Source organism: Gracilinanus agilis, chromosome 4, assembly GCF_016433145.1.
Source record: "Gracilinanus agilis isolate LMUSP501 chromosome 4, AgileGrace, whole genome shotgun sequence".
Lineage (NCBI taxonomy): Eukaryota > Metazoa > Chordata > Mammalia > Didelphimorphia > Didelphidae > Gracilinanus > Gracilinanus agilis.
The window spans coordinates 233,037,809-233,052,877 of NC_058133.1; the positions used below are offsets into that span (position 1 = coordinate 233,037,809).

Consider the following 15,069-nt stretch of genomic DNA (forward strand, 5'->3'; position numbering starts at 1 on the left):
CTGCTTCCCTGGTGGAGCAGAATAGAATAGGATCCAAATGGAAGGGCTGGACCCAGCTAAACTTCCCCATTCTCTGCTCCCAGTCCCCTACCTCTCCCTTAAGCAGTCCTTTTGTCTTCTGCTGAATCTCTCACCACCCAAAGACAGCTTCCCTCTCTGGCCTTCTATACCTTCCTCCTTTTCTTTCCCCATGTTCCATAGTCTCTTGCAATCTCAGTGACTCCCTTCTTTTGACCTCCCCCAATTTCCAAACCTTGTTGAGATGGCATCAGTATATGGCACTGAGAACAGGCATAGGATGGCACAAGTTGTCAGAATGGGGGTGGTGGGAAAACTGCTAAAGACTACCCATCCCCCTCCCTGATCTGGGGCACAGAGAGCCGGGTCCCGGGATGCATGCTTCCTCTGTGTGTGGTGCTAGTCATTCTGATTGGTTTGATTTCTTTTTCCTTACTAGTGCTAAAAAATAATGGGAAACTTGTGAGCTGAAACTAGAAGTGATAATAGGGGAAGGAATTCTAGGGACTGGGTCTGGGTATAGGAGGACCAACAAGGTAGGAGCAAGGAATGGATTCTGTTTGAATTATAAAAACCAAATTGTTCCCATCTACTGCCCTTCTTCTTCTTCTTAAATCCTGCCCTACTCTATATTAGAAAGGAAATGAGGTCCCAATTAGGTAAGTCCCAATGTCGAAAGCTATTGGCCAGTGCCACTGACCATGTATCCCTTGATTCCTTGTTAGTCCAGCATGTAAAGAATGTTTAGGCTTCAAGCTCCTGAGCTTGAGTCAGGACAGCTGGGAAGGAAAATGGGGGTGGGAGGTTCAGGGCTCAAGAAATTGGAGGAGTCAAGCAAGGCAGAAGCCAAAAGGGAATGCTATTTAAATAAAGAATGAAAGCAGACCTCTGAAGAATGTGTAGGGGAGAAGAAGGGTCAGACTTTCAATTTTCAGCCTCTCCATATTAATTCTCCACTTATATCCCACAATCCATCTTTGTGGTCAATTTCCCTAAGTCCACTAAATTCTCCCTAAAAAATGTGCTCCCTTCCTTTTTCCTAACCATACCTAGATTCTCAGGGCCCCACAGCTCAGACCTCTGAGAAATATCCTCTCCAGCCCACTGGACAAGAGCAGGAAGCCAGATCCTTTAACAGAAGGTGCAGGGCCTGGGGACCCTTCTACCCCTTTCCCCTCTAGACAAAGTAAAAACAATATGTCCCCCACTTGTCCCCCCAAATACCCATTTCCCCTTCACAGCCCTCCTAGGAATGACCTATCTCTGGGGTCCCAAGAGATACCCCACTCAATAGTTCTGGTCACTGCCATGGGTTTGGGGTAGGTGTGTTTCTGCATACATCCCTCTATAGAGCTATTTAATGTAGAAAGCAGATGTCGATTCTGGCTGCTGATCACAGGTACTGAAGTCTCTAGCACTGTGATGAGCAAGCAATAAGCAATACCAAGGGAATGGGAGGAGGACTAGGAAGAGCTCCCACTTAGGAGCCTGTGGAGAGCCAGAACCAGAGCAGATGAATGGAATGAGGGCAGAGGGCACCATCAGAGAATCCTACCTACATATGAATTTGCATAACCCAGTGTTTGGAGGGAGGTGGGGGGAGGAGAGGAAAGGGATCTGACTCACCTCTCAGCAGAACACAGTGTCTAGTGATGAGGAAAGAAGCCCAAGTATGAGGCTTTGGCTCACCTGGAGATCCAGACCCCAGTCACTGCATAACAACTAGATGATAAAGACCTAGAATGCTAAGCTCTTGGTTTGCTGAATTGAATTGATTTCAGTTGAGTTGAATTTGCTCTACCATGTTATCTGTGGGCTAGAAGACAGAAGTGGGAGGCCATAGTGTAGTATGGAAACACCACCTAGGTGTCCAGGTCTAGGGTTTAAGTCCTAACAAAAAGCATTTGAGGAGCTAATACTCAGGGAAGAGAGAAGGTTGCATGAACCTGGAAGGAAGTAACAATTTGAAAATCAGGAATTGGACAGTTTTGGCAGGAGGAACTAGATGAATGGGTTTAGGATGGGATTTTGGCACAGGTCACTGGCTATAGCCTCCTCTGCCTTCTTCTGTCCCCCTACTCCTGAGACCGATGACAGCCACCACAATCAATTCCCTGGGGATTTCAAGACTTAGTAAGGGCAGTAGCAGCTCATAGGAGCCAAGCAGGGACTGAGGGAAGGGGTTAATGCTCATCCCACCCTCTCTTTCTCTGGCCAGGTAAATAACGCCACAGCCCGAGTTATGACCAACAAGAAGACCACAAATCCCTACACAAATGGTAAGGTGGAAAAGAATACAGAGATCCAGATAGGGGGGTGGCCATTCTGCTCTGGATCAGGCTCCAGGGGACTATGTTCAGAAAATACTATGCTGCCTGAAAAAGATCTGATTTTCATATCTTTAAAACTGTAATCCAGCCCTCCTATCTCTCTCCTCTGAGGAAAGAGAGTTACCAGAAGATTCACAGGGTCTGAGGAAAGAGATCCTAGCATCCTCTTGCCCAATACAATTTGTCTGTCCTTATGCAGACTGCAGAACCACTGGGATTTTCCTGAACATGTTTAGACAGTGGACAATACAAAATTAAAATTGCATCACATTTATGAATGTATATGAGGGAATTAATCTAAAGTAAATTTCCACTTTCCATCCAATTATTTATTTACAATAAATGCATTAGCAATGTCACAATAGAAAGAACATTTGAGGGGCAGCTTTGTGGCACAGTGGATATAACACCAAGCCTGGAGTCAGGAGAACCTAGGTTCAGATCTGATCTCAGACACTTCCTAGCTATGTGACCCTGAGTAAATCATTTAACCCCAGTTGCCTAGCCCTTACCACTATTCTGTTTTAGAGTTGTTACTAAGACAAATGGTAAGGATTTTTTAAGCAATATATTTGAAGTCAAGGCAAATTTTGATTCTATTACTTTCTAGCTACGTGACTCAGAGGCAGCTGGTGGCACAGTGGATAGAATGCTGGACCTAGAATCAAGTAGACCTGAGTTCAAATCTGGCCTCAAACACTTGCTAGCTAAGTGACCCTGAACAAGCCATTTAACTTCTCCAGGCCTCCATTTCCTTAGCCAAAAAATGAGGGGATTAGAGTGGATAATATCCAAGTTCCTTCCCATTCTAGATCTATGATTCTGTATCAGAACTATATTACAGACTGCTTTGCCAGAAAGAAGAAACAGATGATGAATTCCTGAGGATAATTAAAGATATAATATATGAATGATAGGAAGATTTCTGCTATTTAGTTCCTTTGTTCCCATTCCTTCCCTTTATCCCCTGGTGTGTGGGGGATATTACCCCCTCTATCCACAACCTATAACCTCATTACTATAACTAAATATATAGTTCTTATATTGTTTTGCAATATTTGTTTCTGGAAAGAAGTTGCATTTATATATTCATAGGAACATGGATTTAGAACTAGAAAAGAGCTTAAGAGATCAACTAGCTCAAAACAGGTCTGGAGAGAGAGAAACTTACTTGCCCAAAGTCACAGAGGTAGCAAACAGAAGAGCTGGGATGAGAACACAAGTCTTCTGACTCCACACCAATCCTTTTCTCATTCAATTATTCTAGAAAGATCACAGAGTTTAAAGGAATTCTGAAGATCATGTTGTCCATCTTACAAAGGAGAAAGCTGAGATCCAGATGAATCAAATACTTTGCTTAAGTTTATGGCAGAACTGAAACCAGTATTCTGGTTTCCTGACTGCCAGTCTAACATCCTGCTTAATAAACCCTTTCTACTTCCATCTTAGTTATTGACTATTTGTATATATCGAGTTCAGGGTCCTTCATAGTAGGGGCAGGGGGGAGAGAGGAAGAGAGAGAGAGAGAGAGAGAGAGAGAGAGAGAGAGAGAGAGAGAGAGAGAGAGAGAGAGAGAAAGTACTAACAAGACTATTCAACTGGATACATCCTCTAAAGTAATTTTTTCTTTTGAGCCTGGAAAAACAAACAATGTTTGTGGTACTTTTTCCAGTTTTCTCTCATTTGTTGTTCAGTCATGTCCAACGCTTCATGTCCCAATTTAGGATTTTCTTGGCAAAGAACGGTTTGCCATTTCCTTCTCCAGCTCATTTTACAGATGAGGAAACTGAGGCAGACAGGGTTAAGTGACTTGCCCAGGGCCATACAACTAGGAAGTGTCTGAGGCCAGATTTGTTCTTGGGAAGATGAATCTTCCTGACTTCAAGCCCAGCACTTTATCCACCGCACCACCTAGCTAACCTGACTTCTCTCATTCCCAGTAAGACATGAATCCTTCAAGAGAGCATCTAGATGGCAGAAGTTTAGTGTTAGAAGAGACATTCAGAACCACCTAATTCAGCCCACACCTGAAAGCAAATCCCTCTACAACATACTCAACAAAGGAACATCCAACTTCTGCCTTAAGATTTTTAAAGAAGGAAAACTCCCTATCCCAAGAGGTAGCCCATTCTGCTTTAACAACTCTAATTTTTAGGAAGTTTTTTCTGACATTAACTCTAAATTGCTTGGCATCTTATACTGTAAGGGGGGGAAAGGGGGCTTTGATTGAATATATATTAAAAGGTTGGTCGCCAGGGGATTGAACAATTATCAGTCCCCAATTAAAAAATAACCTCAAGTTAAAATGACTTTTATGGAAATATATTTACAAATGAGAAGAAGAAATAGAAATAAGGAAATAAGAGAGAGGATAAGATAGGATAAGCAATCTGACACAGTACGTAATTTGCTCTAATCCCCTAGTTCAATCCAGGTAGATCTAATTAACCCTCAGCTGAGGGAAATCCAGCCTTGATCTCAAGGCTGGAAACTCAGAAGCCCAAAGGACCTTGGAGGTGAATGAAGCAAAAGCTTCTCCCACAGAGTCTCTATTAAAAGGGAAGTTCCTTAAGAGAAGTTCAGGAAGATTCAGTCTTTACACTCACCACATGGAATTCCAAAGAAAAGATTTTAGAACAGTCTCACCAAGGTCTGAGTCCCAGGTCCAGGTCACAAACCAGAAGCACTCCTTCGGGTCTTGTTCATGAACCAGAAGAGCCCTGGCTCACTCAACTCTCTCTTTTTAAAGGGGCCTCTTTTGTGTCACTTCCTGTGCCTTCCTCTTAGTTTGCATGTCCAATCACAACAGATGTTTTCTTAGGACTGCCCAGGAGGCAGTCAGTAAATTCTGATTTGTTACTCACTCTAGCACATATGGGTTACAGACTTCCCAACTTGTAAGTTAAGTGAAGATGTTTTCACCTTTGGTGATTAAATCTAAAGATGGGCAGGGTAGATTTACTCTCATTATCACAATACCCATGGCTTCTAGTTCTTCTCTCTGAGGTCAAACAATGAATCTAATCCCTTCTTTGCAGCCCTTCAGTTACTTGAAGTTACTATCACATCTTTCCACACACATACAAACACCTCAAATCTTCTCTTCTTCAGGACAGTCATCCTTTCGTCCTTCAATGCACAATATCCTGGGTCATGTTCCTTTGCTTATCCAAATGTTATCTACTTTAATGTTCTTCTTAAACTATGGCTGTAAAAACTGAGTGCAAGTACACTGGAGTTGTCTTATCAAGGCAGAAAGAATGGGACTGTCGCCTGATTGTTTCTGGAAGGTGTACTTTAGTTCACATGAACAAAGGTCATTTGAGATTTTCTGGCTACCCCACTATAGTGTTGTCTCCAATCAAGGTTGCAGTTCACTAAAACACATAATCAGCTAGATGTCCCCTCAGGCTCTTCACCCATTGAATAACTAATAATTTAGGCTGTTTACAAGCAAATCAACTGGATATAAGATTCTGCAGTTTTGTTTTGTGCTCTACACACATTCTCACCAAATCCCCCTATGATCAACAAAATTTAATGCTAAGGAATCGATTGCTAGGCACATTGAGGGACATGTATTGTGACTATTAAACTATTTCTCTGAGCCTATAGAAGACAGCAAGTTGTGCCTCCAACCATTTCAAATACTGCTGACTCAATGATGATAGGGTTGGGTTAAGTGAAGGTGTTAGGAATTCTAGGAAAAATCTGGGTTGAGTTAAAATCAAACACTTGCAATTTAAGGATACCATACCATGCTCTTTACAGTTTCCCCAAAAAAGGAAGTTAAATATCATATAAAGAGCAATGGACAAGCACTCAATGGGTGTGAGTGGGCTTCAACACATTGCAAACAAAGAATTATTCAGGAAAAGTGATATAAAGGACTTAATCAGAAAGAGCAAGGGCTAGATGATGGACTGTAGGATTATAGATGTTGAGTTGGAAGAGACCACAGAAGTCATTAAGTCCAACCCATTCACTTTACAGATGAGAAAATTGAGACCTACAGATGTTAAATGATTTGTTTAGAGTCACAGAGATAGTGATTGTCTAATACAAAATTTGAACCCTGATCTTTCTCACTCTTCATCCAGTTGCATTGCCTCCTGAATACTCATGCTAGATAGCCAACACACATTCTCTTAGTATCTAGGCAATGTCAAGAGCTCTAGAAGGAGACCCTCCCCCCAGCATGTTGTGTACTTCTCCTATGGAGGATTTTGTGGGAAGATGTGGACAATAGGATGGGCAGACACAGATGGATTATAATCTGTCCCGTGAGTAGTAGTATCCTTATTAATGAAATCATAGATACACCAAGGGGAAAAATAAAAATAATATAAAAAATAGATAGCTCACTAACTATACAAGGGCTCTCCAGCTTTCATCTAGTTTCTGAGTGAAACTGAATTGAGTTTTAAAACTCTGGAAAAACAGAAGGCAGTCTATTCATGAAAGATTAAATCAGGGCTTTTAATGATTGAGACCAATCAGATAAAAATCACCATATGCCCTTGTAACAGTAACAACTTCACCTAAATTTATTCAGTGGCATGTCTTAGAATATGATTTCTTTTAAAGCCATTCCAATGTAGAAGGCACTATGTTCTCTGGAGACTCTGCTGATAAGATGAAGCACATGTCGCTTTGCTCATCATTGACTCCATGGTGACTTTTGCCTCCATCTACAAGAGCAAAACTCATCTCCAGAAATCTTCAACAAAAAAAGACCAAATTTTATCTGTGAAAGCAAATGAATGAACTTTAACATGCAAGCAATTCTATTTTTGAGTCAGAACCAGGGAAATGCATATATATGCATGGACTAGAAATAAGGAGACAAGTTCTAGCTGTGACTCAACCACTAAACTACTATGGATCTTTGGGTAAGACCCTTCCACACCCTTTCTAGACCACAGTTTACTCACAAATAAAAAAAATGGAGTTGGACTGGATCATCCTTAAGATCCTTTCTAATAACTGGGTTCAGCATCTGGTTTACAAATAGCATCCTGAGAGAGATTTTGTACAATGTATATAGTAATGATAGAGAAGAAGAAAGGCACTAACAGAAGCCGAAATGTATAAGAACTCTGAGAGGAAAAGCCAAGTTTCTTCTTTACCCATGCAGGGCTGGCCACAAAACAGAAATAGAGAATGTGTGGGAAGGGCAGAGAGGGAGGTGAGAACAAGATTTGACCTCTGTGCCACCAGCCCTGTGACACATCATGGGTGACAACCATGATGATAAGAGCTCACACATATAGTAACTTGAGATTTATAAAGTGCTTTTCATACATAACCTCATTTGGTCCTCACAACCCTATGAGATAGGTGCTATTATTATCTCAGTTCAACAGAGGAGGACACCGAGACATAATGAACTTAAGTAATTTGCCCAGGATCATGCAGCTCTTAAGAAAGGATTCAAGCTCAGGTCTTCACTTTACCATACTACTCTCATTAATTAATACAGCCATTAAGAAGTCCTTCCTTCCTTCCTTCCTTCCTTCCTTCCTTCCTTCCTTCCTTCCTTCCTTCCTTCCTTTCTTTCTTTCTTTCTTTCCTTCTTTCTTTCTTTCTTTCTTCCTTCCTTCCTACCTTTCTTTCTTTCTTTCCTTTTTTTAAACCCTTACTTTCCATCTTAGAATTAATACTGTGTATTGGTTCCAAGATAGAGGAGCAGTAAGGGCTAGGCAATGGGGGTTAAGTGACTTGCCCGAGGTCACACAGTTAGGCAGTGTCTGAGACCAGATTTGAACCTAGAACCTTCCATCTCTAGGCCTGGCTCTCAACCCCATTGAGCCACCAAGCTACCCCCAAGAAGTTCTTTTTTGATGTGTAGAGTTTTACCAGGAGATGCACTATTTCTTTCTCTTCACGTGTGTATATTAATCAGAACACTCTGGTGTCCTATAACTTTCCCACAAAATGATAAATTTTCCTGAAATAAGTTTCAGATTTTACAGTGTTAGCAAATGGGAAGATGATAGAGTGGGAAGATGGAGGAGATGAATAATTAGTTGAATACGGCTGATAGAACAGCAAGGTGATAATCAAGTCCAAGATTTTCTTGCCTGAAGATCCTTTCATATGATCAGTTCGCCCTCAGGAATCTGGGTTTGGAAGTCTAGATAGTGAGCCAGGTTTTCCCAGTCCTATCACTAATTCACAAAACAGCAAGCATGGCTCACTTCATAGAATTCTCAACTTTAAATCAGGAAGACCTGGGTCAACTCTTCTTATTACCAGAGGCTCTGGGCAGCTTTCCTCATCTAAACTTCATTTATACCATCCAGACAGTAGAATGAGGCCCCTTTTCCTCATTCAGGATCTGAAAAGACAAAGGATCTTTGGAACTGTGCAGGATCCTAAGGAGAAGAGGGCCATTTAGCCTTTTTATTATTATTAGGTATTTGACCCTAGAGCCTAGATGAGGAGAAATCCAAGATTATACTGAGAGAAGGAAATGAAGAAAAAGACTATATAACCCCAGGGAGCCACTCCACCCTTCCCACTGTGAACCTATCAAGCTAGATCACATGTTAATTCAGTTTATTTTCCACTCCAAAGGAGTTTTAGTTTAATATAATCATGAAATGGAATCTCAGAATTGAATGGAACCTCAGAGGTCATCTAGCCTAGCCAAAGCCCTTTATAGATACACAAGGGGTTACCTAACCTCATTTTAAAATGGAGAACTTACCACCTCTGGAGTCTGCTTATTCCACTTTTGGACAACTCTAATTATGAGCAAGTTTTTCCTTCTATCTAGCCAAGACTTGCTTCTATTAACTATACTACCCTAATGCTCTTAGTTCTATCCTCTGGGATCAAGCAAAGAGAATCTAATTCTTCTTCCAAATGACAGCCCTTCAAATGCTGTCCTGCCCCTTCCCAAGTCTTTGCTTCTGCAGGTTAAGAATCCCTAGTTCTTTCAAACCATCCTCATATGACATGATTTCAGTGCTGAGGGCAGCATTTTGGTCATCTGGGTGCACACCAGCTTGTCACCATTCTCCCGAAAATGTGCCACCCAGAACAGAACAGAATACTCCACATGTGCTCTTTTGAGGGCAAGTTTCAGTGAATAATATTCCCTCTTTCTAAGCACTATGTATATATTAATGCAGCCTCTGATCATATTACAATTTTTTGGCTGAAATCGACATTGACTTAATAGAACTTGCCGCCCTTTAAAAACCCTCATACCTATTTTTTTTTAACCACCCTTAGAATCAATACTAAGGACTCAATATTTTTTGAAAAATAGTGGAAACTTTTTACACGTAATTGGGGAAAAATTAAATTAAATTTTAAATAAATAAATAAAAGATGTTTTACATTATTGTACATGTAGAATCTATCCTACCATCTCAGCAAGGGTGGGGAGATGGGAGGAGGGGGGAAGAAATTAGAGATTCAATATTCCTTGAAAAATGTTGGAAACTTTTTACATGTAATTGGGGAAAAATAAAATAAAATTTAATTTAAATAAGTAAATAGAATCAATACCAAATATCAGTTCCAGGGCAGAAGAGAGATAAGGACAAGACAATTAGGGTTAAGTAATTTGCCCAGGGATACACAGCTAAGAAGTGTCTGAGACGACATTTGAACCCAGGACCTCCCATCTCTAGGCCTAGCTTTCTATCCACTGAGACACTTAGCTTGCTCCCCTCATTACTTTTTACATTTTATATGTTATCTCTCTACCCATGATAAATTTTATAGTTGATATTTTGACTCCAAGTACAGAACTTACATTTATTCCATTCACTTTGATTTTATTTCATTGTAAATAACAATGTGTCCTGACATTTTCAGTTGTATCAGACTCTTCCTGACCCCATTTAGGGTTTTCTTGGCAGAGGTACTAGAGTTATTTTCCATTTTCTTCTCCAGTTTATTTTACATATGAAGAAACTGAGGCAAACAGGGTTAAATAAGTCAACTTGCCCAGGGTAACAGAGCTAGTGTCGAAGCCACATATGAACACAAATCTTCCTAACTCCAGGTACAGCATTCTAACCATTGAGCCACTTAGCTTTCCTCACATATATATATAATGCTTTAAGGTGTCTTAAGCTCCTTATCCAGGACAACCCTGTGAGCTAAGTAATATAAATATAATTATTCCCCTTTTACAGAAAGGAAACTAAGATAGTGGTGTCATACCCATGTTCATTTCATGATCATGGAAAGCCACTTAATCTCTCTGAGGCTCTGAGAGATGAGTTTCCTCATCTATAAAATAGAAATAATAGTACTCTCACTGCCGACCTCTCAAGGCTGTTGCAGGAAAGGACTCAATAAATAAACCTTAAGTCATATGTGTGAGTATTGGTATAATAACAAAATATTAATATTCTTCTTCATTATTTTCATTATTCTAAGCTGTTGAAAGATTTTTGAATTCCGATTCTGACATTCAAAGCACATGCTAGCTCATAATAATCCCTTCCTTTGCCAAGGACTCATTAACTATCCCTTTAATGATACAATCTAAAAAATTATCCAGGAATCAAAGACAATCCCAGAAAATCAGTCTGTTTGCTTATCTTCAGTCCTATAGTATTCCACATTCTCCATGATTGTTCATAGAATTAGACCTAGAAGGGACCCTATTAGAGGTCATCTATTTCAACTTTTTTTTTTACTAGTGAGGAAACTGAGGCCCAGAGACATTATGTGACTTCTTGACAGAGATCTCACAGGTACCAGTTTTCAAAATAAGCCTAATCCCTCTTCCATACTATAACTCTTCTAATACTACAGAACAGCTATCATGCCCTCTCACCCTCTAGTCAGTCTTTACCAGGCTAAATATGCCCAGTTCCTTTATATGACATGGACTCAAGACCATTCATCATCCTGATTGCCCTCCTCTGGATACCCTCCAACTTATCAATGTACTTCTTTAACCATAGAACCCAGAATGAAGTATTCCAGCTGAGGTCTGACATGGGCTAAATATAATCAGACTATCACCTCCTTTTTTCCTGGAAGTATTACCTCTCTTAATGCAGCCCAAGTTGGTGTTAGCTTTTTTGGCTGCCATATCATACTACTGGTTCATATTGAGCTTGCAGTCCACTAAACCCTTCTGATCATTTTCACAACAGTTTTCCAACTGCAGCTTCCCCATCATATCTTTGTCACTTATCTCTTTTGAATTCAACTTATTAAATTCAACCCAATGCTTTAACCTATCAAGGTCCTTTGGGACTCTGACTCTGTCATCTGCTGTGTTTGTTGCCCTCCTAGCTTTGTGTCACACCTCCAAATTTGTTGAGAATGTCATCTATCACCTTATCTAAGTCATTAACGAAAATATTAAACAGCACAGATCCCTTTGTTCTCCACTGGAGATCTCCTGCCATATTGGCCAGCCATTCAGCCAGTTCTCAACCCATGCGATTACATTACCTAATCCATATCTCATCCATCTTTTCCACAAGAACAAATTGAGATACTTTAGCATAGCTAACCTCTAAGTAAACTGTATCTGTAGCTTTCCCCTCATTTGATTTAGTAATCTTGTCACAAAAAAGAAAAAGAAAAAAGAGAAAAATATGACTTGCTCTTGATGAAGCCAGGTTGTCTTTGTAATCACTGCTTCCTTTTCTAAATGTTTACCAACCAAATCTTTAATTATCTTTTCTAGAATTTTCCCAAGCTCAGTTCCATATAATTGGGAAAAGCAATATACTTTTGTTAGGAGTAAAGGGGAATCTATCCCCCAGGCATTGACCCTATGTTTTTTAAAAATATTTCTTACTACCTAAATAACTAAAATAGCATCTTTTGTCTTAATATTCCCAATATTCTTACTCTTAATATTAATCAAAAGACTGTCCTGGGTTTTAAAGTTACTCCCATTATCCTTAAAAGTCCAAACCTTACCTTTTTACTTATCCTCAGTTATTCTATGCATATATTTTTTTTATTTAAATGATTCTTTAAAGCACTTTTTAAGGTAAAAAAGCATCGAACTGAAGAGTCAGAGGATATGAGTTCAAATCCTAGCTCTCCCATTCACTATTTGTGTGAAATTGAGGCAAATTGCTTAACTTCTCTATGCCTCAGATTCCTCATCTGTAAAATTCTCAGGTGATTTTTCTGGCTTTAAATCTACAGTCCTACAATAGAAGTGTATTATAACTCTTCCAACCCTGTTGGAAGTAAATAGATGATGAATTCCAGGAGAAGATCACAAAGCTGTCATTAAGAGGTATGATATATTAATAACAGGAATTTCAACCCTTTGCTCCCACTCCTCCTTCTATACTGCAGCCTGGGTACATTAGGGACATTATTGTTGGTTAGTCATTTCAGTTGTGTCCATCTCTTTATGACCCCATTTTGGGTTTTCTTGGAAAGGATACTGAAGTGATTTGCCATTTCCTTCTCCAGTTCATTTTACAGATGAGGAACTGAGGCAAATAGGGTTAAGTGATTTGCCCAAGATCACACAACTAGTATGTGTCTAAAGGTTGGATTTGAATTCATGAAGATGAGTCTTCTGGGGACAGCTGAGTAGCTCAGTGGATTGAGAGTCAGGTCTAGAGACGGAAGGTCCTAAGTTCAAATCCGGCCTCAGACACTTCCCAGCTGTGTGACCCTGGGCAAGTCACTTGACTCCCATTGCCCACCCTTACCACTCTTCCACCAAGGAGCCAATACACAGAAGTTAAGGGTTTAAAAAAAAAAAAAAAAAAAAAAAAGATGAGTTTTCTTGATTCCAAACCCAGTGTTCTATCCACTGTGCCACCTAGTTGCCCATCAGGAACATTAACCTACTGTTTTGCCCTATCCTCCAACCTCACCTGGATTCCTTCTTCACCTCCTCTAGCAAGAAAGGGCACTGCTTTGAAAAGGGGAAAGGAAAGAAGTCAGTGAATAATATCTCATAAAGGCCTGGACTTGGCACCAAGAATAGAAGTAAAAAGGAGAAGACCATGCTAGTTTCAGGGATAGAAATGGAGTATCATAACATAATTGATATTACATACCAAGTACATTCAACTCTCAATTATTAATTCTAAGCTAGGAAAGTTGTCATGTAGTTGTTTTACCCTCATGGTTCTCTTTTTCTTAGGTTTATGTTAAAAGGAGTTTTATTCCCAGAGCACACAACCACTGACAGAGAAGCAGACCTGGGGGTCAGGGGTGGGACTGGGGGGGGTGGTGAAGGTTGGCTGGACCAGAATGGAATAACCCACAAGGTTAGATAATTGGGAGTTATTTATATAGAACTGGGAAGAAACAAACCCAGATGGCTTAGCAGTTGCTCTGAAAGACTGGTCTGTTCTTGTTCCTATCAATAGAAGTGGTGATGATAGCATAGCTTAGCTGGAAAATGTGTGAAACAGAGACTTCCAAGAGTCTTAGGTTCCTCTTAGGTTCTATTCATCCCATCTCAGACTTTCATCAATTTGGCTACTTAACGTTGTATTGGGGCAGGGAATACAATTTGTTGGGTGGTATTTTTGGCCTGCTTTCTCTAGAGGCCCTTAAAATGTCCAACTTAGAACTCAAAACATTTTAGGAGTACTTAGCACTCCCCTGTGGTAACCCCTTGCTCTAGGGTAGCCCAAATCCAAGGGGGTAGGATGGGATGTAGAGAAAGTTCAGAGAAAACAGAGATACAGTGTGGTCCGGTGGGAAGTGGGAAGATTAAGTGGCCTGTTCATACTGACTGTCCCTCTTTATTTCTGTCCCAGGCTGGAAGCTAAACCCCGTGGTGGGTGCTGTATATGGACCTGAATTCTATGCAGGTAAAGTGTAGAGACATGTTATTCTTGAATAAGGGGAGGGAGGAAATGGCAGGCTCCTAGGAGAAGGTTCTCCAAAGCACATACAACAATCCCACCCCAACAAAGGGATAATGATTGTTTAGCTATCATTAGCTTCCAAGGAATTTATAGGGCCTTGTCTCATTACTCTGGGCCAGGAAGGAAGGATAGGGAAGGACCTAGTGTAAGAAGTAAAATTTAAGTATTTATAGATATATATTAAAATGTGTGGCCGCCAGGAATCAACAATTCAGGTTCAATTCCATAATTAAATCAGACCCAAGTCAGCATCAGGTTGAGGAGTTTATTTACAATCTGGTAGGTAAAAAGTAGGAATAAAGAGAAAGGGAGAGGCTAATCCAGGCCAAAGAGAAGGTTAAAAGGCTAAATAAATGAAGCTGTAAGCACAAGGCCCAACAGCCAGATAGGCAGAGTTTAGAATTGGCCCAGCTAGGCCAAGGAAGTCAGCCTAACTTACCCACGTGACAATATAGAGTGTAAGCTCTTTGTGGTCTCAGGAGATGCTTCTGCTCCCAGTTCTAGACGGCAACTGCCCCACAGGAAGTTCACTAACTTACTTAAAGAGATCGTGTCTTTCATCACTTCCTGTGGTCCACCTCTAATTCAAATGGACAAATGGCAGGTTCTACATTGATTTGGACTGCCCACTAGATTTGTTACTTATTGTCACGTGTGGATAACTCGTCTCCCCTCCCCACTAAGGGAGGTTAGGGTGACATCATTAGCACGCCTGGGTTGAGTAGATTTTTGACTATTAATGGGCTCGAGCTAATTCTATTTACACAATCCCCCCTGATGATCATATTGGGTGCCTAGTCACCCCAAGTGATCATGTTACACAAACATCTTATACCACAAAGGTCTTCTAACTACAATAGTTAGAGATAAGAGGGAAA

General features: G+C 40.4%; 1 protein-coding gene across 1 annotated transcript in view; it reads left to right on the top strand.

Annotated features, from left to right (window-relative positions):
* The window catches only part of RBFOX3 (RNA binding fox-1 homolog 3), a 218,517-nt gene that overhangs the window by 191,770 nt on the left and 11,678 nt on the right, over positions 1-15,069 (top strand). The window contains exons 3-4 of the mRNA XM_044675173.1: positions 2,175-2,297; positions 14,081-14,134. Of these exons, the coding sequence (XP_044531108.1) occupies positions 2,175-2,297; positions 14,081-14,134 (177 nt within the window). The remainder of the gene's footprint in view (positions 1-2,174; positions 2,298-14,080; positions 14,135-15,069) is intronic.